Source organism: Saimiri boliviensis, chromosome 3 (genome assembly GCF_048565385.1).
Source record: "Saimiri boliviensis isolate mSaiBol1 chromosome 3, mSaiBol1.pri, whole genome shotgun sequence".
Classification (NCBI taxonomy): domain Eukaryota; kingdom Metazoa; phylum Chordata; class Mammalia; order Primates; family Cebidae; genus Saimiri; species Saimiri boliviensis.
The window spans coordinates 100,227,454-100,252,826 of NC_133451.1; the positions used below are offsets into that span (position 1 = coordinate 100,227,454).

The following is a 25,373-nucleotide window of genomic DNA, read 5'->3' on the forward strand; positions in this document are numbered from 1 at the left end:
AATTGTATGAAAAACAATAAACCCTTGGCTCCTTTCAGGAAATGTCTGACCAGGTACACAAAGGTAAGTTGGAAACAGCAACTCCTCAGGGACCACAACTCAAGCCTGTAGTGGGAGTTACTACATTAAATAGTGTTGTTTTTAAATATCCATAAATTTAAAGCTATTCACTTATTCATTCAAGAAGTATGTTGAATGGCTAGTATATGCCAACACTGTTAAAATCTTTAAGATGAAGAATTTTGCCTAAATGCACCTGAGTATAATGTTGAACATTGCAGAATTATAAGTAATGATAGAAATCTAACATGACCGACTCTGTCTTGCTTTTAACCTCAAAGGCTATTGTTTTGTTTTTCTTTTCCTCTTCCTCCCCTCCCCTCTCTTCCCTCCTTCCCTCCCTCCCTCCCTCTCTGTCCTTCCTTCCTCTTTCCCTTCCCTTCCCCTTCCTTCCTTCCTTTCTTCCTTCTTTCTTTCTTTTCCCTCTGTTTCTTTCTTTCTCTCCTTTCTTTCTTTCTCTCCTTTCTTTCTTTCCTTTTCTTCTTTCCTTCTGTTTTTACTCTGGCATGGAGGCCAAGATAATATGAAAGGAATTAATTTATAATTAAACTTTAAAGCAAGGAGAACCGACCCCCTTCCTTGCTGGAGAATGACGCTGTGTTCATAATACAAGATTAGAATTATGGTTGGGGCTTGAACTTTGCTAAAGAAAAAGCATGGTTAAACAATAACCTACCACTGCTTAGCTTGCTTTTTTATACATTGCTTTCTGCTCCAAAGTCACATGAGAAATCACAAGAGTTGTAACTTCCCCAACTACTCCTACAGATAACATCACTCCTGTGAAACCTAAAGAAGTGGTTTTTGAGATATTTTTCAGATTTAGCATTTCAACAAAGAGCTGCCACCTGCTTCTGAAAATACCCTTTCCCCCTTTCCTAGGAAAAGACTTAGCTTGAACTTTGCTAAAGAAAAAGCATGGGAGGTAATTAGGTCATGAGGGCAGGCTCTCACGAATGGTATCAGTGACCTTATCAAAGAGACCCCAGAGAGCTAGCTCACTTGCCCCTTCTACCATATGTGGTTACAATGAGAAGAGGTAATCTATTAACCAGGAAGAAGGATGAATCTGCTGGTGCCTTGATCTTGGGCTTCCAAGCTTCCAGAACTGTGAGAAATAAATTTCTATTGTTTATAATCCACCAAACTAGTGGTATTTCGTTTAGCATCTCAAACAGACTAAGACAAGGAGCTGTTCTTTCTTTCCGAGGAAAAGAATTACAGATCTGAAAATGTACCATACCTAGGCATCACTGCTGCCCATTACACACACATTTCATTTAAAAGCATATATGGGGCCGGGCGCGGCGGCTCACACCTATAATCCCAGCACTTTGGGAGGCCAAGGCGGGTGGATCATGAGGTCAAGAGATCGAAACCATCCTGGTCAACATGGTGAAACCCCATCTCTACTAAAAATATAAAAATTGGCTGGGCACGGTGGTGCATGCCTGTAGTACCAGCTACTCAGGAGGCTGAGGCAGGAGAATTGCTTAAACTCAGGAGGTGGAGGTTTCGGTGAGCTGAGATCGCGCCATTGCACCCCAGCCTGGTAACGAGAGCGAAACTCCGTCTCAAAACAAAACAAAACAAAAACAAAAACATATATGACAACACTGTAATTAGACTGTCTTTGGCCTTGGATTAGATACAAGTTATAAATGAGAACTAAAAGTTAAAACCCATCTAATCACCCTCCTAACCTACCATCCTAGCTTCATTTCTAACCACACCTAATTCCTCGCCTGCTTTACCTGTTGCATTAATTTCTCATGCTTCCGCCTTTGAATTTGTTGCTTCCTCTGAAGCAAATTCTCTTTTCTTCACAAATTGACTCATGCTTCAAGTTACTAAGTTTGTCTGTGTAATCTTCCTTTTTCATTTATATACTATAGGTTTTTGCATTTGCTACAGTCTAGCATTTAATGGACTTTAATTATTTGAACCTAACACTTTCTCTTCAGCCCGTAGTGATCTCCTAAGTCTAACAAGGTGCTCAAACACAGTGCTTTCTGAATGTTTTTTACAGAATTAGATATAAAGATGAGTCAAAGCAAAAAAAGGAAACACAGATTCCACTATGACGGTTACTTCTAGTAGGGGAAGGACTTGTTTAATGTTGTGGGTCTTTATAATACAATGTTAAATTAAATGTGGCCTAAAGTTCTCCATACATAGCAAACTCTAGCCTATCTTAATATGTAAACACACTACAATCTAACTTGAGAGCATATTCTTGTAACAAGTAGCCATGTCTCAGCCAATCATATCAACTGAGATTTTAGCCAATTACAAGCTGCAACTGCTCAGACCATGACAAAATAAGTCAGATAAAGAGTTGTAACCAAGTTATTTCTGTATGTCACTTTCTTTTTCTGTCTATAAATACTGCCTATCCACTATTGCTGGGTGAAGCTCTCTGAACTGTTACTGGTTCAAGGTGCTATCCAATTCATGAACTGTTTCTTTGTTCAGATAAACTCTACTAATATTTAATTTGTCTAAAGTATTCATTTTAATAGATTGGTGTCGAAAGTAGGACCCAAAGTAGACCTCCAGGGACACAAAGGAGCACCTTTTGACCAAGTGAAGATACTCACCAGGGATCATGTGCACACTGATCTCTCACGGCAACTGGGATCATGGCAGGGTTCTCTCTTAAATTCAAGTTCTATGAATTTTTGTTTTGACCTCTCTGACTTTATTTGAGGAATTTTCCTGAACTGGGTCTGGGATCTGATTGGATCTAAGTAACTGGATTGGATCCAGTCAGAGGTCTGAGGTTGGTATCTTTTGAAAATGGGTTTCTCCAAATTTAAAAAGTCTAGGATTCTAGCTGGGCACAGTGGCTCACACCTGTAATCTCAGCATTTTGGGAGGCCAACATGTGCAGATCACCTGAGGACAGGAGTTTAAGACCAGCCTGGCCAACATGGTGAAACCCTATCTCTACTAAGGTGTGGTGGTGGGCGCCTGTAATCCCAGCTACTTGGGAGGCTAAGGCAGGAAAATCACTTGAACTTGGGAGGCAGAGATGGCAGTGGGCCAAGATCACACCACTGCACTCCAGCCTGAGTGACAGAGTGAAACTCCATCTCATAAACAAAACAACAACAACAAAAGTCTGGGATTCCAAGAATCTGGGACTCCACTTTTTGGTACACCAGCTAACTTTGTGCACAAAAATTATGCGCCCAGAACCTGTGTGTTTTTTTAAAAATGTCCCTTACCAGAACAACTTAGAATTATAGTTGTTACAATGGGGAAATTTTAACATACATAAAATTGTTTACTTGTGGGGACATTAAAAAAAGAATACAAAATGCCAAAAAGCAATGGGATATATTTTAAAATTGGTATGTAGAGGCATCTAAAATATTAAATAAAGCAAAGATTGCCTCTTTATAAGGTTCCTTACAGAAAGTGAATGAAAAAATCTTATATATCTTTTTCACAAATATAATTTAAAGCTTTACCCATGGGGGCAGGAAATCTTATTTTATTGGCCAGGGAAACAATTTTGGTTCAGATATTTTTAAATGAATGACTGAGTTTTATATTATTGTGCCTGGCAAATGGCTAAAAATTTTAAATAAAAGCTATAGAAGATCTGTGTCTGTTTATATGTTTATGGACAGATGTGTAGGTAAGATACACATATGCGATATTTTTATATCTCCTTATGATATTGCCAAATTAAACTGAAAAAAGATTTATTTCTTTGGCTTTTTAAAAAATAAGTCCTAATATAAATAAAGTATTCACTCAGAAAATTAAGAGCTCAAATCCTTTCAAGTTCACATTACTTGGGTGATCTTGGTAAATAAGAATATTGTTGATTTCATTAAAACAGTCATGTATTCAGAGTTTTAAGCATTAAGTATAATACAGACACATAAATTTTCCTACTTAGGTTCACTGGTAAAATAAACTTATGTTATCTCTGAATTACAAAATATGTCAGCAAGGAAATAACTTACATGATGACTAGCTGCTTACTGTCTCATCTTTATAAGCAATCTAAGCATAATTGTTAAAAATAAGTGAGTTAAATAGATGTAAGTAAACTTCCTATATAAAAGCGTCCTTCCAACACAATTCCTTGCGCTCTTTCTTTCCACCTCGGACCTGACAGAATGGCTCCAGCGAAGAAGGGTGGCGAGAAGAAAAAGGGCCGTTCTGCCATCAACGAGGTGGTGAACCGAGAATACACCATCAACATTCACAAGCGCATCCATGGAGTGGGCTTCAAGAAGCGAGCCCCTGGGGCACTCAAAGAGATTCAGAAATTTGCTATGAAGGAGATGGGAACTCCAGATGTGTGCATTGATACCAGGCTCAACAAAGCTGTCTGGGCCAAAGGAATAAGGAATGTCCCATACCGAATCCGTGTGCGGTTGTCCAGAAAACATAATGAGGATGAAGATTCACCAAATAAGCTCTATACTTTGGTTACCTATGTACCTGTTACCACTTTCAAAAATCTACAGTCAATGTGGATGAGAACTAATCGCTGATCGTCAAATACATCAAATAAACTTGAAAAATTGCCTTTATGTTTTGGTTCTTTTTAGTTACAACATAATGTGCTTGTATATCCTATCCTAATTATGGGATCATTTGGAGAGCTTTTCTCACACTGATGGCCTCTGCTGCCTTCTCCCCATCCCCTGGGGTTAGATTTGTGGACAGGGTCTAAGCAGATTTTTAAAGCTGATTTCGAAGTGTAACCTGGTTTTAGAACCACTGTTCTGGGTATTTGGGATACTGAAGGCATATTATTAATAATTTTACTTGTATGTTTTGTTAATGGTAAGATAAGCATTTTTCCAGAAACCAAGATGTAGAATTTAGGTGATATTGGCATTTTAACATTTTTAGGAAACAACTTTAAAATGACATAACATCTGTATCATCTTAAATTTAATGAAATTAACATGGCAGTAGGTCTTTAAGTTTCTGCTTACATCTATATTGAGTATTGTTGTCTTCTAAAATAATTGATTTTTGGTTAGGTAACCAGAAAAAAAAAAGTGTCCTTCCTACACTAGAAGGTTTTAACATTATTATCCCTAAGATGGAAAACTGAAGTTGAAGGAAATCTATACAAACAATTTAATTCTCAGGCTAAGCCATGAAAAAAGAAAACCTAAGAGGGTAGAGATGAAATTTTGTCTCCTCTATAGTTTCTTATTACTGACAGACCAGAGATATTTGTAATCGTTACAAACATGTTCTGGGGCGCAGTGACAAATTGTACTATAAGCAAGCACATTTTTCTAAAAGTAATGATTCACAGATTTGCCGAGGTACAGATGAGTGATGTGACAGTTCACAATTGCTTGCTTCCTAGTGTTGATAGGCAATTAAGATCACTAAGGATTAAGAATTCTAGATCGAATGGTTGTAGATATGTTGTGTTGCCTCTGAGGCCTCTGTTCTGTTCCATTGGTCTATATCTCTGTTTTGGTACCAGTACCATGCTGTTTTGATTACTGTAGCCTTATAGTATAGTTTGAAGTCCAGTAGTGTGATGCCTCCTGCTTTGTTCTTTTTACTTAGAATTAACTTGACTACGCAGGCTCTCTTTTGGTTCCATATGAAGTTTAAGGTGTTTTTTTCCAGTTCTGTGAAGAAGGTCATTGGTAGCTTGATAGGGATAACGTTGAATCTGTAAATTACTTTGGGCAGTATGGCCATTTTCACGATATTGATTCTTCCTAACCATGACCCTGTTTAATAAATGGTGTTGGGAAAACTGGCTAGCCATGTGCAGAAAGCAGAAACTGGACCCCTTCCTGACACCTTACACTAAAATTAACTCCAGATGGATTAAAGACTTAAACATAAGACCTAACACCATAAAAACCCTAGAAGAAAATCTAGGTAAAACCATTCAGGACATAGGTGTAGGCAAGGACTTCTTGACCAAAACACCAAAAGCATTGGCAAAAAAAGCCAAAATAGACAACTGGAACCTAATCAAATTCCACAGCTTCTGCACAGCAAAAGAAACAGTCAATAGAGTGAATCGGCAACCAACAGAATGGGAAAAAATTTTTGCAGTTTACCCATCTGACAAAGGGCTGATATCCAGAATTTACAAAGAACTAAAACAGATTTATAAGAAAAAAACAAACAAGCCCATTCAAAAGTGGGCAAAGGATATGAACAGACACTTTACAAAAGAAGACATACAGGAGGCCAACAAACATATGTAAAATTCTCATCATCACTGGTCATCAGAGAAATGCAAATGAAAACTACACTGAGATACCATCTCACGACAGTTAGAATGGCGAAAAAATCTGGAGATAACAGATGCTGGAGAGGATGTGGAGAAATAGGAACACTTTTACACTGTTGGTGGGAGTGTAAATTAGTTCAACCATTGTGGAAGACAGTGTGGCGGTTCCTCAAGGACCTAGAAATAGAAATTCCATTTGACCCAGCAATCCCATTACTGTGTATATATCCAAAGGATTATAAATCATTCTACTATAAGGACACATGCACACAAATGTTCATTGCAGCACTGTTCACAATAGCAAAGACCTGGAACCAACCCAAATGCCCATCGATGATAGACTAGACAGGGAAAATGTGGTAATGTGGTACATATACACCATGGAATACTATGTAGCCATCAAAAACAATGAGTTTATGTCCTTTGTAGGGACATGGATGAACCTGGAAACTCATTCTCAGCAAACTGACACAAGAGCAGAAAATCAAACACCGCATGTTCTCACTCACAGGTGGGTGTTAAACAATGAGAACACATGGACACAGGGAGGGGAGCATCACACATTGGGGTCCATTGGGGGGAAATGGGGGAGGGACGGGGGTGTGGGGAGGTGGGGAGAGACAGCATGTGGAGAAATGCCAGATATAGGTGAAGGCGAGGAAGGCAGCAAATCATACTGCCATGTGTGTACCTATGCAACAATCTTGCATGTTCTTCACATGTACCCCAAAACCTAAAATGCAATAAAAATATAAATAAAAAATAATAATAAAAAAAGAAAATCTCAAAAGGATATCTCTCCTTATAGAAAGAGACATATTAAACTAATTGAACTGATCTGATATATTAAATGACATGGGAAGCATTATCAAATAATATTAAATTTTTTGGAATTATATTTATATGAATGTGTTATTAATATGTATTTCAGAAATTGTGTAGAATTCATAGAAATCTAATAGTCCTGCTATAAAGCTATCAGTCATAATTCTAGTTACTGTCTTAAAATATTGACTACAATAGAAGTAACTGAGTTTTCTTGTCAATTGTGTCACTATCATAATGAACTCTTACCGGAACTTTAAAGTCATGGCCATTTTAAGACTTGTCATTCACAGATAATTAATTGTTTACTCTTATACTTTCCTGAGAAACCATAAGCCTAAACTGTTCGTCTTCAAGGAGATCCATGGAAAAAACTCTGAGAAGTACAGGTTTCTGCTAACTTTAAAATCACACCATTGGATTGGGTAAGAATTCCCAGGACTCTAATGAAGAAATTGACTGATTCATAAAACTGCTAACCTAATGTCATGCAGAACAAGAAATAATAACAAGGAGATTACCTGGGCAGAATTTCATGCTGATTAAGCCAATACTAAAATTATTAAGATATACAATTTGAATTAACTCTATAATATTGATCTAAGTCAAATTACATTTGATAAACCATATTCAATAAACAGTGCTATAAGCACCTGAACTGGAGAGACAAAGTTGGTATTTAAAGAATGTAAATCCAGTGTTAAGTCTGGATTCAGGAAGAACTTGGACGGCTGCTTGGTTCTTCTGGAGTCTTAAATCTTCCAATATTAAAAGCTCTGCACTCCATGATTCATTATGGAGGAGATAAAATGATTCAAATTATGAAAAAAAGATTGGTGGAGTGACTGTTATAAAATTGCTAAAACAGTTAATGCTTGGTTTGTCTAACCCATAATTGTGGTTAAGATAATAAAAACTTCAGATGATACAGTTCCTGAACACTTACAAATGGCTTTCATTCAATTTCTACTTTAAATGCACGTTTTCTGGTTATATAGAAGAGTTCCAATGCAGGAGGGCCAATGTTAAAAGGTTATTGGAAAATGTGTTTTCCTTATGGAGCACTGTCGGAGAAATTTCCAGCAACAGAGGTACTTATTTCACTGGACAAGCTGTCAAACAGTTAAATAGGTATTATAAATACAACAGCATAGGAAAAGCTAATTGAATTGTTTAGGTTGCCTTGGTCAAAGTTTGGTTGAGGGCAATAAGATCATTCCCACTGGAAAACATTAATTGACCCCTTATAAAATAGTTACTGGAAGGCTTATACCCCTAATAATAAAGTCTCATGCATCTTCCAGTCTTATCAACCCAGACATGACTCAATAGTGCAAGGCTTGAATGCATTCTGCCAAAGCATATTTTTACCAGGTGAAAAAAGTCCTTCATGTCCATCAACTGATGACAAACAAATGTTTCATAATACAGAAACTGGAGATGGGGTCTTTTGGAAATACCACCACAGAAGTCACATTACTTGAACTTGGTTGAAAGGGACCACACCAAGTTCTTTTCTGCAGCAAACTTCAAGGCCTTGAATCTTGGATCTGCATTTCTCAACACAAAAGAGCTCCTGTAGACTTCTGGAACTGTACACCTGTTGGAGAACTTGAAATAAAGCTGATTGGGCTGGGTGTGGTGGCTCACACCTGTAACCTCAGCACTTTGGAAGGCCGACGTGGGTGGATCACAAAGTCAAGAGATCGAGACCATCTGGCCTACAAGGTAAAACCCCATCTCTACTAAACATAAGAAAATTAGCTGGGTGTGGTAGCATGCACCTGTAGTCTCAGCTACTCAGGAGGCTGAGGCAGGAGAAATGCTTGAACCTGGGAGGTGTTGGTTGCAGTGAGCTGAGATCATACCACTGCACTCCTGCCTGGGGGAAAAAAAAAAAAAGAAAGATAGAAAGAAAGCTGATCAGGGAAGTTTTTCCCTAGAGGCAGATGGCATCCTATATGTAGACAGCCTTCGTAATATTGCAGATCAAGAGTTCTTTGCTATCAGGAAAGCCTTATCTTTTTTTCCTTTTTTCTCTATTTCCTGCAATACTAATTCCTTCCTTTCTTTAGGAAAACCCTAAATAATGCTAAACCTTTTTTGAATTATATATGTATAGATATGTTATTAATATGTATTTCAGAAGTTGTAAGAAATTAACAGAAATCTAACAGTCCTGGTATAATGTTATTAATCGTATTTCTAGTTGTTATCTCAAAATGTTGTATGCAACAGAAATAACTGAATTTCCTCGTCAACTTGGGATGACACTCTGTGGATGGCTTTGGCAAAGTCTCATGGTCTCTAAGAAACCAGAGTAACTGTTGGGTTTATGAGTGAATGCCCCAAAATCTGGAAACAATTTCACTAATGCTAATGCCTCTCTGTGTTCCTGAGACTCACCCTGCAACCCCAAAGAAAGAGAGGAAAGTTATCCTTGATATGCTACACATCACTGCTACTTGCTTTCCTATACTTGCTGAAAGTAGTATCTTGATCTTACCAGTTAACAACTGAACTATTACCAAATATAGAAAATCTGGACAGAAGGGATTGGTCAATGGGTTAGGAAGAATAAAAGCTGGTATTCTATTACACCATAGAATGACTACAGCTAATAATAATGTATTGTATATTTCAAGATAGCTAGAAGAGATGATTTGAATGATATCTTCAAAAATAAATGATGTTTAAAGTGATAGACATATTATTTATAACTACTTTGATTTGATCACTGTTCAACATATACATGCATTGAGACATAACACTGTACTCCATAAATATGTGCAATTATTATCTGCCAATTGTAAATAAAAGTAAAAAAAAAAAAAACTATCATAGTGAAGCCTGCCAAAGGTATCTATCTTGTGCTTCCAAGCATTGCACACTCAAGATGTTGCAGACTACCTATGTGGGTATGAATAATTGCTTATATGATGTCTCTGGATTAAATCCAGCAAAATCTTTCTACTAGATGTGGTTTGCATCCTTACAACATGCTATACAGGGACCAGAGGAGTAAGTTTACCACTGGATTTTGTCTTATGGGTGGACCTATTTAACTGACCTCTGCTCAAACACCACTAGGTGGCCCTCTTTTCAAGCCCCCAAGGGCCCATTTTGGGTCAGTGGATAAGGGGTCCATATTGGGTCAGTGGATAATCTGCTCAATCTGCTGTTTCCTCACTGGTTCAGATCTTGCTATTTGGCCAGGCTTGCTCCTACATCAGAATAGCTTTCCCTTAAAGTTCCCAAATACCTTCCATAATCAGAGGTTAAAGCAGTCAATAATCAAAGTTAGTACCAATTTAAAAATAGATGAAGATAAGTAGTTTCTACTGAGGAAAGGTTCCAATGGAGTTGCTGTAACTCACTCTTAGCATTAGCAGGGTGCCTGTTGTATGGAATTTGAAACTAATCTGTAAATCGGAGAAAATCTTTAATTGTAGCAAGTCAGACCTCCCAGAGGTTCAGAGGGTAGAAGCTACTCAAATGTTCTCAGTGGATGAAAACATTTGTGTTCAACAAACTTACCTCATGGAACATTGCACAGCTTTGGATCTCTTCATTTAACAAACACACCTCATGGAACATTCACAGCTTTGGATCTCCTCATTTAGCAAACACACTTCATGGAACATTACACAGCTTTGGATCCCCCTTTGCTTGTGCTGGTGGCTTTTGTATGATGCTGAATAAAACTGGATGTTGCACTTATTTTTCCTGCCACAGAAAACTTAATTTAAAAGGTGGCAGACACTGCTGTTTCACTAGACACTGCCACTGAATATTTTAAGGAAATTTATCAGGGGGAAAGGAACACATGATACATTTATGGGGGCGGCTAATAGTTGTTTTGCAGACATCCTTAGTAGGAAATGGCAAGCTAGGCTATTTCAGACTTTTCTAATTTTTATGTTTCTTTAGCGAATCTCCAGGTTATTATAACTTGTCTTACCAGGCTAACTACAAAAATGGATACCTCTTTAAATAAGGCCATAAGGCCAAATCAGATCATTCAGCGAACTATGGTCCTCAATTGCCATAATGCCCTAAATTAGACTATGACCAACGGGAGTCAAATACTTTGAACTATCTTTATTGCCTGAACTTCGAATTGTTTGATTTTTATCAGTTCAGCTTGTAGAGTCTCCTGCTAAGGCACGCACCTCAGTTTACTGCTGTTCTCTCCTGCCCATAACAGTTTCCCTCATGTGGTGTTTCCCCTCCAGAGTCTTAAATGTCTCTATGCGGCCATCCTTTGTATACCAAATGTTGTTATTACAGTTAGAATAACAACATGAGGAAAGTATAATAACTCAACTAATTTCACATCGTGACTTCCAAACTGAGACAAAACAACGTTCTGGTCAATCTCTTTAAAACTGAGAGGCTGATCCAAAGGAGGAAACTGTTATTAAAATAAATGTGGCCTAAAGTTGCCTTCCTACCTAGCAAAGTATAATCAAACTTAATATGTAAATAAACTGCAATGTAACTTGAGAGTATGTTCTTCTTACAAGTAGCCAAGTCTTGGCCAATCACAGCAGCAGAGCTTTTAGCCCATTACAGGCTGCGAATACTGTCAGTAAACACTGCTTGCCCACTGTTACTGGCTGGAGCTCTCTGAACCTTTTACTGGTTTAGGGTACTATCTGATTCACGGTTTCTTTGCTCAGATAAACTCTGCCAAACTTAATTTGTTTAAGGTTTTTGTTAACACTATTTAAACATAAAGCAAAGAAATTAATAAAAATCCTATGTCACTAAGGTAACAGTAATGAGAAAGTATTTACCTGAGTGAGAAGACTGACCAAGTTGCAATCAAGTCCTCCATCAGTTGACATTTCTTTCCTATGCGTTTCTCATAGTATTGGTCATTCCACAAAGGTTGCTCTATGATGCTAAATCGTCCACACGTTCGCTGCACTGACAGACCTCCAATTTCAAGATGGGTAACTAAAGGTCAACTCTTCCTTTACCCTCCCTGAGCCTGATTTTTTGCACTGGAACTCATGGGTCGCTAGACATTGGTTTTTGGTGTTTGCAGTCTAAATTTCTTTCCCTTTTAGGGTAAACAATCACTGTCCACGGGATTTAAATAATCCCGAATTGGTTATTTGTTAACATCAACCAGGGGTGCACATTTTGAGCAGCACCTATTTCTTTAGAGACTAGATATGCACACGCATCAAAGGACAGCATTTACAAAGTCAACACCACTCACTTCATTTAAGAACGGGCCAGTGGCTTTTCAGAAGGGTTTGCTCTCGGCCCCACACCAGAACGCCAGCCGCCAAGTCCCGCTGCTCAGTAGGTCCCAAGCTCGTGCCCACCCAGGGTTGCGGCGGCAGACAGCGGCGAGCCCGCGCACTCTTACCCGCGCGGCGCCGGGACGTTAGAAAGCGGTCCCGGGCGACCCAGGCCAATGGGCGGAGCGGGCCTCGAGGCCCCGCCCCGCCCCTAGTGACGTCACGGCGACGCCCGGGGCGCGCGGGCGGCGGGGCAGCTAGAGTCCCCGCCCCCAGAGGCTGACGGTCTTTAGCTGCCCGCCGGGCGCGCTTTCCGCTCCCGCGTCCTGTCGCTGTCGCCGCTGCTGCCGCACCATGGCCTTCGTCACGAGGCAGTTCGTACGTTCCGTGTCCTCCTCGTCCACCGCCTCGGCCTCAGTCAAGAAGATCATCGTCAAGCATGTGACGGTCATCGGCGGCGGGCTGATGGGCTCCGGCATCGCCCAGGTGAGCGGCCCTCCCTGCCGCGTGCCCACGCGCTTGGCCGCCCAGCCCGAGGTGGAGGCTCCGGGGGGGCTGGCCGCGAGGGGCCTGCGACCCCCGGGAGTTTTCACACCGCGCCTCCCCGATGTAGTTGAAATACAACGCGTCTGGGCCTGTGAGGGCGCAAGTCTCACTCCCCTCAAAATTGAGGGTTCCGGGCCAATCCTGAGTTAACTCGTTTGGAAAATTCTGGCCGCCCTCAAGGCTCGATGAAGGTTCGGTGGAGAGGGGCGGTGAATGTATTTGGAACCGGGCCGTGCGAGAGAAGAAAGAATTACATGTGCACAAAGTTCAGGCATAACGCGTTTGCCGCTGCTCGGCTCCAACGGGAGTTTGCTGCCAGATACATGAACTGTGATCAGTTTAATTTTATTTTTTCAGTTTTTAAAACTTTTATTTTGTAATCGTGTAGTCTGTCAAAGTAGTTTTCTCTCCCAAACGGCTCTCCCCGGTGTTTCCTTCGCTTGTCGAGTTGTAAAGAATAATAATAGACATGACTTTTGCAGCACTTTGTAAAGTCACCTAAGGAAGCTTGCTGAAGTCTTGGTTTTGACCTTTGACATAATGTTGTCTGTGCAGAGTTCTGAGCTTGCGATTTTGGCGCTGAGGACAGTGGGAGGGTCGGATAAAGCTGCGGAACTAGGCGCTCTCTCTCTCTCTCTCTCTTTTTTTTTTTTTGAGACGGAGTTTTGCTTTTGTTGCCCACGCTGAAGTGCAATGGCGCGATCTCGGCCCACTGCAACCACCGCCTCCCGGGTTCAAGTGATTCTGTCTCAGCCTCCCAAGTAGCTGGGATTATAGGTCCCCACCACCACGCCCGGCTAATTTTGTATTTTTAGTAGAGACAGGGCTTCACTATTTGGGTCAGGCTGGTCTCGAACTCCTGACCTCAGGTGATCTGCCCGCCTGGCCTCCCAAAGTGCTGAGATTACAGGTGTGAGCCACCGCGTCCAGCCGGAACAAGCCTCTTATCCATTGTGCATCTTCAGGACTTTTCCACTGCTCTGCTGGGCTGTGATTCAGGCCCAGTTGTGCGCGTGATTGATTACCTGGGTACTATAATGGTTGTAATTAAAAAAAAAAAAATTATTCCATTTCAGCTCACATTGGAGAACCATGGTTTTCATTTCCTAGCTGATTATATTAGCATTTCACTCCTTTGCAATTTGTTTTGTTGTGGAAGGCAGTTATAGTCATCTAATTTTTCTTAGGGACAGTACTACAGTGGCTACAGTCATGAGAGAGTTTGCTTTTCAATATTGTTCCCAACCAAGTCTACTCTTTCATGCTTGCTTTTTAAAAACAGAAACAAAAAAAACCCTTTGCTGTTAGGTATTATATATCTCAATTTTCTCCTCCTTGCAAGTTTTTTTGCAACATTTTTATTTGATTGCATTGTCTTCTAAAATCTATATTCCTGTAATGTTTTATTTATCATTGCCTCTGGCTACTAGATTATAGTATCTCCATAATCTATGTTGTAGGTGGGCTGGGAGGAGTAACTCCCTTTAACCTAAAAGTTCCAGGCTTTGTACTCAAAAGAAAGTTTACCTTGAGTATATTTGTATTCCCAGGCTCCACCAAAATCTCCCAAATCTGTGGGAGTGAGATTTCTTGTGGGCAGAAATAGAACAATGTGTTTGTTTAAAAACATTTTAACAACATCTTAGTAACAAGACATTAGGGCCTTAAGCAGCCCAGTAACATTATAGGAAATGGGTCCAGAAACTTGTGGCTGGTGTCCTTGAAGACAGCAGCAGTGGAAAAGGATTAGATACTAAGTAGAAAGTATCACTTCAACTTTTGTAGAAAATTGGGGTGCTCAGTTTGTGGAATGCTACATCCATTATTGGCCAAAAAAGGACGTTGTGTTCCGTTAAAAGGCAGAGGGGCAACACCTACAATTATGGGTACAGTGTTGGAGCTTTCACCTGCTAAAGGAGGGAGGAGAAATGGTTGACATTAATGGCTTGTGCTTGTCAATCAAACCCTTGAGTAGTTGGACCAGAAGTGCCTTTTGAAACTTAAGGGAAAAAAAGCTGTTTATGCCATAGGCTGGACACAGAATAGAAATGTCATTCTGAAAGCTTATAGAGACCAGAAGTCTGTAAAGTGGATGACCATAAGAAACAGTAGGTTCATCCTTATGTCACACAGTTTGGAAGAACCTCAGTTACTTTAGTTGACAGCTCTAAATCCTGTGAAAGGAAACCATCTTTCCTGTAAAACGTTTGTGAGCAATGTTTTTTTCCAGTGGTTTAGGTCAGGCGTCCCCAAACTATGGCCCGCGGGCCGCATGCGGCCCCCTGAGGCCATTTATCCGGCTCCCCCACCGCACTTCGTTAAGGGGCACCTCTTTCATTGGTGGTCGGTGAGAGAGCACAGTATGTGGCAGCCCTCCAAAGGTCTGAGGGACAGTGAACTAGCCCCCTGTGTAAAAAGTTTGGGGACGCCTGGTTTAGGTGATCTGGTTTTGCACTCTACCCAGTAGCATGCAGTTCTAGGCAGTATTGCTTCATTCTTTATGCTCCTTGACCAACAGCTTTTGGCATAGGGTAAATCTGTTCTGCTTATTGAGTGCCAGAGACTAATTAGGTGATGTGTTTTGAGTACAGATGGGCTACAGTTCAGTATAGGAAGTTGGATGGTCTGCATGCTGGCTCTGCCTCATGCTGTGTTAACATAGAAAAGTTACTTTACCTCTGTGTCTTGGTTTTCTTATTTCTAAAGTAGGACTAATACTAGTACTGGCCCTGTAGGGAGAGAATTGAATGAATTAGCATATGTCAAGCACTTACACAGTGTCTGGCACATAATAACAGTTCACAGAAAGTTAACTGTCTTTATAATAATTATCTTTGGCCTTGAGTGGTGGCTCATGTCTGTAATCCCAGCATTTTGGGAGGCTGAGGCAGGCAGATCATGAGGTCAGGAGTTAGAGACCACCCTGGCCAATATGGTGAAACCTTGTCTCTTTTAAAAATGCAAAAAAATTATCCAGGCATCATGGCACGTGCCTGTGGTCGCAGCTACTCAGGAGGCTGAGGCAGAAGAATCACTTGAACCCAGGAGACAGAGGTAGCAGTGAGCCAAGAATGCACCGCCGCACTCCAGCCTGGTGACAGAGCAAGACCGTCTCAAAAAAATAAAAATAAAAAATAATAATTATTATCTTCATTGTGATTGTCCTTGTCCTTTTGCTCCTTTCCCCTCATATCCACTCCCATCCTGATAATAGCTGCTGAGGTAGGCCTGTAATGTTTAGATGGAGCATGTTGGTCATGATTCCCTGTTCAATCTTGCCTAATCTTGAATGCACATACCAGCTGATGCTGCAATTTGTTCTTTCAGGGGCCTCTGAAAAGAGGGGGAATAGTTTTTACCTACTCCCCATTTTATTGTTAAACCTTAGTAAAGCCATAAAAATTTAATCAAGAACTAGTATCGAGGTTATGCTACTAATTTGCATTAGCTTAATTTTCTTGAACTTTCTCATGTAGTTTTAAATGTTAGTCAAGGTGCAGTTCTGCTTATAATTTTAATAGTTTTATTTGTCATTTTAAACACGTGTTCCAGTTTGTGCTGAGCAAGATGAAAAAATACTTATAATTTTGTGGGAGCCTGATGCATTTCTCAAGCAATTAAGCAATGTAAGACAGGTAAGTTCAATGCTTAATTACATTTGATCAGAGCACAGGCCATTTGTACATGTGTATTTTCCGACAGTATCTACTTTGCCTGTCATTTCTTTTGTTTGTTTAAAATTTTTTTAAAAAATCCCTTAGACTGCAGATTAATATTTAAAGTTAACTTGTTTCATGTGTTTGCTTATTGTACACTTCTGACTTGGTTTTGATTGCTAATTTATTTTCACTGGATACTTAGGTCAGCAAAGAAGCTTATAGGATTAAATAAGCCTTGAGTGGGGGACAAGTTGTTTTTTTGCTTTATAAAGGTGGAAAAAAAGAAAAGAAGAAAGCTAGTAGCTGTGTGCATTTTTCCAGTAATGAATCCTTTCTAAGCTTTACTTCATACATTGCCTTTTTTCATATGAGGAGCCCAGAGAGAATGCATAGCTTTCATTAGATTACTTGTAGTAGCCAGTGGGCTCCCTGGGAACAAGGCACTTCAGATGTTCCACTTCAGATACTTCACCTTCTCTCCGGTACACTTTAGTGCACTACACTCCTTAGAGGAAGTGACAAAATTTGGATCTTAAAGGGGGTTGGGAGTAGGTTATTCTCTCTAAAAGCTTGCTTTTTTTTCTCTCTCCTTTTTTTTTTGACAGTCTTATTCTGTGACCCAGGCGGGAGAACAGAGATGTGATCTCAGCTCTCTGCAACATCTGCCTCCTGGGTTCAAGCGATTCTCCTGCTTTAGCCTCCTGAATAGCTGGTATTACAGGTGTATGCCACCACACCCAGCTAATTTTTGAATTTTTAGTAGAGACAGGGTTTCTCCATGTTGGCCAGGCTGGTCTCAAAATCCTGACCTCAGGTGATCCGCCCACCTTTGCCTCTGGAAGTGCTGGGTTTTCTCCCTTTTAAAAAGCAAAAGGTGCATATTTTTTCTAGAGAGAGAGGTTCTTTGGCTATTAAAAACAAAGTAAGAGCAGGGAGAGCCTGCTAAGCTGTAGCCATTTTGTGTTGCTCTGCCATGCTTGATAAGAATTCAGGTAGACCTGAAAGCTTCTCCCTGACCGCTAGATTTGTTCTCTCATGTCTTCTACTTGCCCCAAACTCTGCATTTTCATTTTCTGATGTTGAAAAGGAGAGTGATCAGAGTTTTTTCGTATTTTTTTTTTTTAGCTTTATTCTTTTCTATAACTCTGTTGAAGTTTGCTTGAAAAGCAGTGCAGACACCTACCTAGGAGAAGTTTCAGGATCACAGGAGACCTGCACAATTACCTGGCTGTAAGCTCTCTCTCTCTTTTTTTTTTTTTTTTTTTGAGACGAAGTCTTGCACTGTTACCACATTGGAGTGTAGTAGCCCGATCTCAGCTGACTGCAACCCCCGCCTCCTGAGTTCAAGCAATTCTCCTGCTTCAGCCTCCCAAGTAGCTGAGACTACAGGCACCCACCACCACGCCCAGCTAATTTTTGTATTTTTAATAGAGATGGGGTTTCACCATGTTGGTTAGGATGGTCTCAATCTCTTGACCTCGTGATCCTCCTGCCTCGGCCTCCCAAAGTGCTGAGATTATAGGCGTGAGCCACTGTACCCAGCCGGCTGTCCTTTGACTTTGGAGGGAATATTTGTATTCCCAGTTATTACATTCCTCCTCAAGGGCGTCAGATGTGTCTGTCATGTTTTTCCCCCACATCCCAAGTTGTTGCTTAATCTTTGTTGGGCTGTTCTCTGCTCTTGGTTGAGGTACTGAGATGTAGCACCACCCTCTATTAGCATATTAATTATTGGACTTGGGGTGGGATTGGAGATACTGTCATTTCCAGAAGGTAGAAGAGGTAGGGCTAACAGGCAACAGAAAATAATGCTATGGCATATGTTTGAACATTTTGTAGAGTGGAAGTGGCACTTCATTCAGTCGGGTTTTGGTGTTTTCCTGCTGTGTCCTGCCTCCAGCTTCAGTCACTTGCCCCTTGCTTGACTGTGTTCTTTCTTTCCCTCTCCCTTCTTTCTTCCTTATCTGTGGTAGCTTATCTTTATCTCTAGCTCTACTGGGATCACAGGAAGATAATGTGGCTGCTCTCTGTGGCTCCCCCTGTTATGTTCGTGGTGGGATTTTTTCTAGTAGTGGTATTCTAAGCTCAAAAGTACAGGCTATGAGGTCCCTGCCAGGGTTTAGTTGCTAGCCTTCCTATCCTGCCTTCAGGAACCTTCGGTGAATCACTTAACTCCTCTCTGCCTCTTTACTTAGGGAATAATGAGACTCACCTCACAGTTGTGAAAGTTAAATGAACTCATACACAAGTTCCTAGAATAACATTAGTATCTGATAAATATTAGCTGCTTTCAAATAGACCCATCACACCTCATCTAATGAGGATTTCTCTTAAATTGTCTTAACTGTCTGAAGAGATTTGTTATAGTGAGTTCCAACAATTCTAAAGATGTTAAGACTTAACATAGATTGATGAGAAAGATAGTCTACTGGTTTTTATAGAGCTAAAACCACTCTGCAAAATATGACCCTTTATCCTGATCAAAGAATTTTAATTTCTTTCATTTCATATGACCATTATAATAATCACCCCTGCAGAGATGGTTCCTGGAGTCAAGGGTCAGAGGCAGAGCCAGGACCAGAACTTGAGTCTCTCTTCTGTTCTGCTGCCTGTAAATCCCCAAGGCTGAATTCATTTCTGCCTGCACCTCTGTCCTGTGCTGCATTGTGGGAGTGTGGCATCCATGGCAGGGGATCCTCTGTGGCTCCCTGGAATCAGTGCATCCCTAATTCTTTGTTGGACTGTTGATGTTTCCTTGTCTCTGGACTAAAAAGTTAAGTCACCTGCTGGTCGTCTCCATCAGGATGCTGTGCTGCTATCCTTCTGCCCATGGTAGACTCAAATACACCTGCCAAGCTCTAATTCATTATATTCCTTCCCTCTCACCCCTCCAACTTTTTCCAGAGAGCTTGCTCCTCCTGTTACCGCAGTTGTTTGTCCAGCCACATGTACTCTGAAGATGGAGGTCACAATATGTGTCTCCGTTACCAGAAAAGGCTCTATAACTTCTGTCCAGGGAAGGCTGTTTCCTCTGCCCTCCAATTTGCAGTTTCTAGACCAGGTGTGTTAACCTGAATTGTCATGGGAGCCTCTTAATTCGTCCTTTCAGCAAAAACTAAAAGAAAAAAACTCGCTCATCATGACAAACATTGTCATATTAGTCTTCCTGGAGAGATGTTTGGATTTCTAATTCTCCTCTACCCGGAAAATGTCCAGTGTCTTCCAGAGATTCTTAAATATAACCTAAGACCGGGTTGATGCTGTTGACATGTCTGGTTATCCCTTTCCCTTTTCAGAATTTGTGAGTGGTGAGAAGTCTGGGAGAGGTTGTCTGGGTTTCATAATAATGAAACCTATATGCTTACTGAATTTTTTAAACAAATTATATAACAGAATTCTAGTCTAAAAATGGGGACATATTTGCTTTGCCTTTTAGAAATACTTTTTGAAATGTAAAACTTGAAGTCTAATAAAGGAGGCTGGTCAATTAATTTAACTGTTTTGAGAACAGACCAGGCCAGGTGTGGTGGCTCACACCTGTAGTCCCATCACTTTGGTAGGCCAAGGCGAGCAGATCACTTGAAGTCAGGAGTTCGGGACCAGCCTGGCCAACATAGTGAAACCCTGTCTCTACGAAAAACACAAAAATTAGCCAAGCGTGGTGGCACATGCCTGTAGTCCCAGCTACTCAGGAGGCTGAGGTGGGAGAATCACTTGAACCCAGGAGGCAGAGGATGCAGTGAGCCAAGATTGCACCACTGCACTGCAGCCTGGCCAGCAGAGCAAGACTCCTTCTCAAAGAAAAAAAAAAGAACAAATCAGCTGGTTGTGCTGGTGGTGGTGATTGACATCCTCAACAGAACACCTTCTGCCGATTGTTGAAGTCAGGGAAGACACCTTGTGCTGATGGCAGAGTTCGAGATATTACACAACCAGAGACAATCATAAACCCAGAAGTGCCAGCCCTGAGAGATGCAACTGACCTATGACTTTTTCCTCTCTGGAGCAAACCACGAGAACCATTAAGGGCGGCCTTTGCTATGAAGGTGCAGCAGCCTCTAAAGCGTAGTTGGCCTCAGGGACTCTGACTCAGTCTACTTATCCTGGGGATCTGGAGGAAGTCAGTAATCAGGTGTGGTAGATAGTTCACACAACTTTGGGATCTTCCAGAGAAAGCATGACATTGATGAAAACGGTGGCCTTCCTTGTAAGGTCTGGGCACATGGGACATCCAGTGGAACTGTTGAAGGAGATGGGAGGGAGACCAGTCACCACACTAGTTGATGTAGGTCTCATAGACTCACCACTCAAGTTGTGCTTCAGAGAAAGCTGCTTCAGATCTTGTTGATAGACTTAAAAAATGTATAAATCCAGCATGTTTCTGCTTGCTATATTTACTTGGTCCTGTGGTCAGAGTACTCTGGGGCTTTGACAAGTGTGCTAATCACTTAGCCTATTTTTATAGCTCTGAAGCACTCATGTCTAAAAATAGTTCCTCTCTGGCTAAGGCTGTCTTCCACCAGGCCTAAAAAGTCATGGAGCTGAGGACATAGCCTTCAAATAATTTTTTTTTCCATTGCAGACTCCCTGTCCTCAAGGTCTTTCCAGTTTGTAGGTCACTGAATATAAAACATGAGTTCTCAGTGGGTTAATTTAAATTATGGTCACTCAAGTTAAACTGCCAGGAAGACTCTTCCTCATTTTTTATAAAAATAATGGATGTCTATGAAAGGAGAAAAAGAAGGCTTTTCTTTTTTTTTGGTTCACTCCTCCACTGCCTTCTCCATCCCAGAAAGTTGGCAATAACTCAGGTGGTATTGGATAACTCAGGAGAATGTTACTTGTTTCTTTGCATCTAAGATACATGCAGTTCTTTTCTAAATAAGAACTCACATTATCAGGAGAAGCCATCAGCTGTAGCAGTGGAAAGAGCCACCAGATCTCATCTTGGCTTTACCAACAAATGTGTTTGTTTAGTCAACATTGCCTGAGGGCTAGCCACAGCCAGGCAGGGTCTAGGTTCTCAGTGTACAGAGATGAATGACATTTGGTCAGGAGCCTACAGTAGAGGAGTTCAGTTTACTACAACACAGGTTGGTAGGTGCCGTATTACCTACCTAACAGGGATGCAGAGATGTTACAGGGTACATGGGGGACACCTAGCTTGGGGCTGAGAGGATCTTGGGGAGTAGGCTTACCACCTGGAAATGATTCTTAGGCTCAGTTAACAGGTCAAGTTGGGGAGAAGGTGAGGCCAAGAGAAGGGCTGGAGTTGAGAGGCAGATGTAGGGAGCTACCAGCCTTGTGGTGATGTTAAGGCTGTCATGCATCAGGCAACAGTGAGTGAGTGGTGTGTCTGGAGAGGAGGTGAATCCCAGTCCTTTAAGGGCCTTGAATGGCTTTTGTAGAAGTTAAGCTTTATTCTCTGGTCATGGGGAGCCATGGAAGTTTGGTGGAGTAAGTGACACAGACAGAAGTACCTCGCACAGAATTGCATTTCAGATGGAACACTATTACCTATATGTATAACATATCTTTTCTTTTTTTCTTTTTTTTTTCTTTTGAGACAGAGCCTCGCTCTGTCACCCAGGCTGGAGAGCAGGGGCACAATCTCATCTCACTTCAGCCTCCAGGTTCAAGCAGTTTTCTTGCGTCAACCTTTCAAGTAGCTGGGATTACAGGCATGTGCCACCATACCCAGCTAATTTTAGGTTTGTTTTTGTTTCAGTTGTGATAAAATATACATAAAATTTACCCTCTTAATCTTTTGTTTTTAAATTATTATCTTTGAGACAGTCTCTTTCTGTCACCAGGCTGGAGTACAGTGGCATAATTTTGGCTCACTGCAACCTCTACCTCCCAGGTTCAAGCAATTCTTGTGCCTCAGCCTTTTAAGTAGCTGGGATTAAAGGTGTGCACTTCCATGCCCAGCTAATTTTTGTATTTTTTAATAGAAGCAGGCCATTTTGCCATGTTGGACAGACTGGTCTCAAGCTCTGGGCCTCAGGTGATCTGTTCGCCTTGGCCTCCCAAAGTGCTGGGTTTGTAGGTGTGAGCCACCGTGCCCAGCCCTACTTAACCATTTTTTAGGGTAGAGTTCAGTGGCATTAAGTGTTGTGTAACCATCAGCACTGTTCATCTCCAGAATTCTTTTCTTCTTCCAAAACTGAAACTCTGTACCCATTAAACAGCAACTCCCCATTCCCCTGCCCCCATCCCTTGGCAACCACTCTTCCACTTTGTTTCTATGAATTTGACTATTCTAGTTACTTCATACTAGTGGACTCATAAAATATTTGTCCTTTTGTGACTGGCCTATTTTAACATGCTATCCTCACGTTTCATCCATGTTGTAGCATGTGCCAGAATCCCCTTCCTTTTTCAGCTGAGTAATCTTCCATTGTATGTATAGACCACATTTTGTTTAGCCATTCATCCATCAATGGACACTTGAGCTATATACATTTTTTGGTTATTGTGAATAATGCTTCTTGAACATGATTGTACAAATAGCTATTCAAGTGGCTGTTTTCAGTACTTCGGGGTGTACACCTAGGAGTAGAATTCACTGGATCATACGCTGATTCTATTTTTAAATTTTTGATGAATTGCCATACTGTATTCCCTAGCAGCTGCACCATTTTACAGTGCATCAGCAATGCACAAGGGTTCCTGTTTCTGCATGTTCTTGTCAACACTTGTTTTTTTCTTTTTTTTTTTTTTCGGTAATAGCCATCCTGATGGGTATGAATAGATCAGAGGCTTTTGCATTATACTGTGATGGACATTAGAGGTTCCATGAATCTCCTTCATGGTTTCCAGAAGGTTAGCAAAGATTTCTTCTTTGACCCTTGTTTTACATATTGGTCTTCAATATTCATTCTTACGGAGAAAGGAGTTCATGGCTAACATATTTGAGAGGTACCACACTGAATGATTTCTGTGTTATCTTCCTGCTCTTAAAGTTGATGATCCTGATTATCTGTAGCTAATAAACCTGAACAATAAATGTTTTTGCCAGTCTCTTAAAGTAGTTGAGAAACTAGGTGTCTTAGTTTCTCTTCTGTGATAGAGAAGAAACCCATATGAGAGAGCAGTAAGTTTGTGTGTCTGTGGCCATCTCTGACCTGACTCATACATGTGCCTCTGACAGACAGGCACAGACACAGCGTTGGCATGCCTCTGGCCTTACCCACAGCCTCTTTAATGAAAGGTATAAGACACATTCATATGTTGGAGTGAATTAAGCACACATCCATTTTGAAATCACAGGGCTGGATACCGCACAGAGTATTGATCTTGCTTTAGGCAACACATAACAGCTGCCCTCCATTTCCCCGTCTACCTAGTGTTACAACCACCAGTACCAGAAAGTAGTCAATCTGCTCACCAAAATAACAGAGAGAGACTTTTTTCCCACTTGGTAATTGACTAAAGACTCTGGCTATTAGCTCCTTTTTTCTCTTACTGTCCTTTTCAAACTGATAATGTGATTTCTTATAGTTTTAAAGTAACTTGAAGCTTACGCAAAGTTTGTCGTGAAGATTTCTAGCAACAAAACCAGTCATGACTAATTGCAAACTTATTTCTAAAATAATTTACAAATTGAGGCTTATGAAAAAATAGCTCTGTCATTCATTTGTTCATTTCATGAGTATGAAGTATCTCCCTTGTGCTAGACAGCAGGGCAGGTGAAAGGTGAGATGTAATGGCTGCTCTTGAGAAGCCTGTTGTCTAGTGGAAGAAATACAGGTATGAACAACGAATTGTAATGAAGGCACAGACAGCCTACCTGTGATATGTGGGATTTGATCTGAAACAGATGAAAGTTTTAATAGTTAATATGCTTTACCTTAAAGTATAGTTTTTAAATTCTTAAGATATGATATGACATACAGTGTGTATGTGTGTGTGTGTGTGTGTGTGTGTGTGTGTGTGTGTATACACACACATATGTATCTGTATATCTTATGCTAAGGGACAAAGGACATTTAAAAAGCTTATGTTAAAAAAAGATACATGTATACATTGTACTGCCTTTATATGTTTATGATTTTTATTTATTGGAAATCCTGGTTGTGCTGCAGATAGGAGTGTGCCTAACTATCCTATATTGAGATTTGTGATAACAACAGCTTGAGAATCTAAAGTGGGTGACGCAACAGCTCTTTTGAAAAGGTCTCTCTCTACTATCTTGAGTTCATCATCTAAAGTTGGTGTTGGCAGAGAAGATAAGTGTTCAGTGTGATGAATATCCCAGTTACCCTGATTTGATTATTACATATTGTAGACAGGTATCAATATCACATGTACCCCAAAAATGTATACAGCTATTACATATCAATTTGTAAAAAAAGGAAAAAAAGGTTGGTGTGGTCAGCTTTTCTATTTCAAGTGTATCATTCATCTTTCACATCTGGGATTTCTCCTGTGCTCTGGTTGATTATAAGCTTCATTCTGAAATTGGTCAGATTCTTACGACATGACATATTCTATAACCAGTTAAGTTTTTATTTCTCTCTTGGGTTCACAACCTGGGGACTGGGCTGCCATTACATAACTGAGCAGCCATTGGTGGTTCACATCAGCTGCACATCCAGTTATTTTTTTTCAGTATTTGAAGTGCTGCACAAAAGATCTTCCATATCTGTAATCAGTAGAGGCACAAAGAAGAAGTGATTACCTCTACTAAGAGTTGGGAGAAGTTTCACCAGAGGAGAGATGGTGTTCATGTTAAATTATGAAGGGCGAGTTGAAGTCTCTGAAGCAGAAATGAGGGAG

At 40.7% G+C, this 25,373-nt stretch overlaps 2 protein-coding genes and 1 long non-coding RNA gene across 6 annotated transcripts in view; 2 read left to right on the forward strand and 1 right to left on the reverse strand.

Moving 5' to 3' along the window:
* Nucleotides 1–12,583, reverse strand: part of LOC141584033 (uncharacterized) — a 65,036-nt gene extending 52,453 nt beyond the window's left edge. For 2 of the 4 annotated variants that reach the window (XR_012516914.1, XR_012516912.1), the window contains exon 1: nucleotides 11,932–12,352. This is a non-coding gene — a long non-coding RNA (uncharacterized LOC141584033). The other 2 variants (XR_012516913.1, XR_012516911.1) reach the window with 2 other exon arrangements.
* LOC101048531 (large ribosomal subunit protein eL31-like) lies at nucleotides 4,160–4,577 on the forward strand. The gene has a single exon (XM_039468022.2). It carries the CDS (start codon nucleotides 4,197–4,199, stop codon nucleotides 4,575–4,577), a length of 381 nt encoding a protein of 126 aa, XP_039323956.2. The 5' UTR covers nucleotides 4,160–4,196.
* Nucleotides 12,584–12,646: 63 nt separating the features above from the next.
* Nucleotides 12,647–25,373, forward strand: part of HADH (hydroxyacyl-CoA dehydrogenase) — a 45,950-nt gene continuing 33,223 nt past the window's right edge. The window contains exon 1 of the mRNA XM_003929468.4: nucleotides 12,647–12,873. Coding sequence (XP_003929517.1) covers nucleotides 12,742–12,873 — 132 coding nt within the window. The 5' untranslated portion in view covers nucleotides 12,647–12,741. The remainder of the gene's footprint in view (nucleotides 12,874–25,373) is intronic.

Bases quoted from the DNA above. Each gene is read 5' to 3' on its own strand.
- LOC101048531 (XM_039468022.2), top strand. From the start codon at position 4,197: ATGGCTCCAGCGAAGAAGGGTGGCGAGAAGAAAAAGGGCCGTTCTGCC.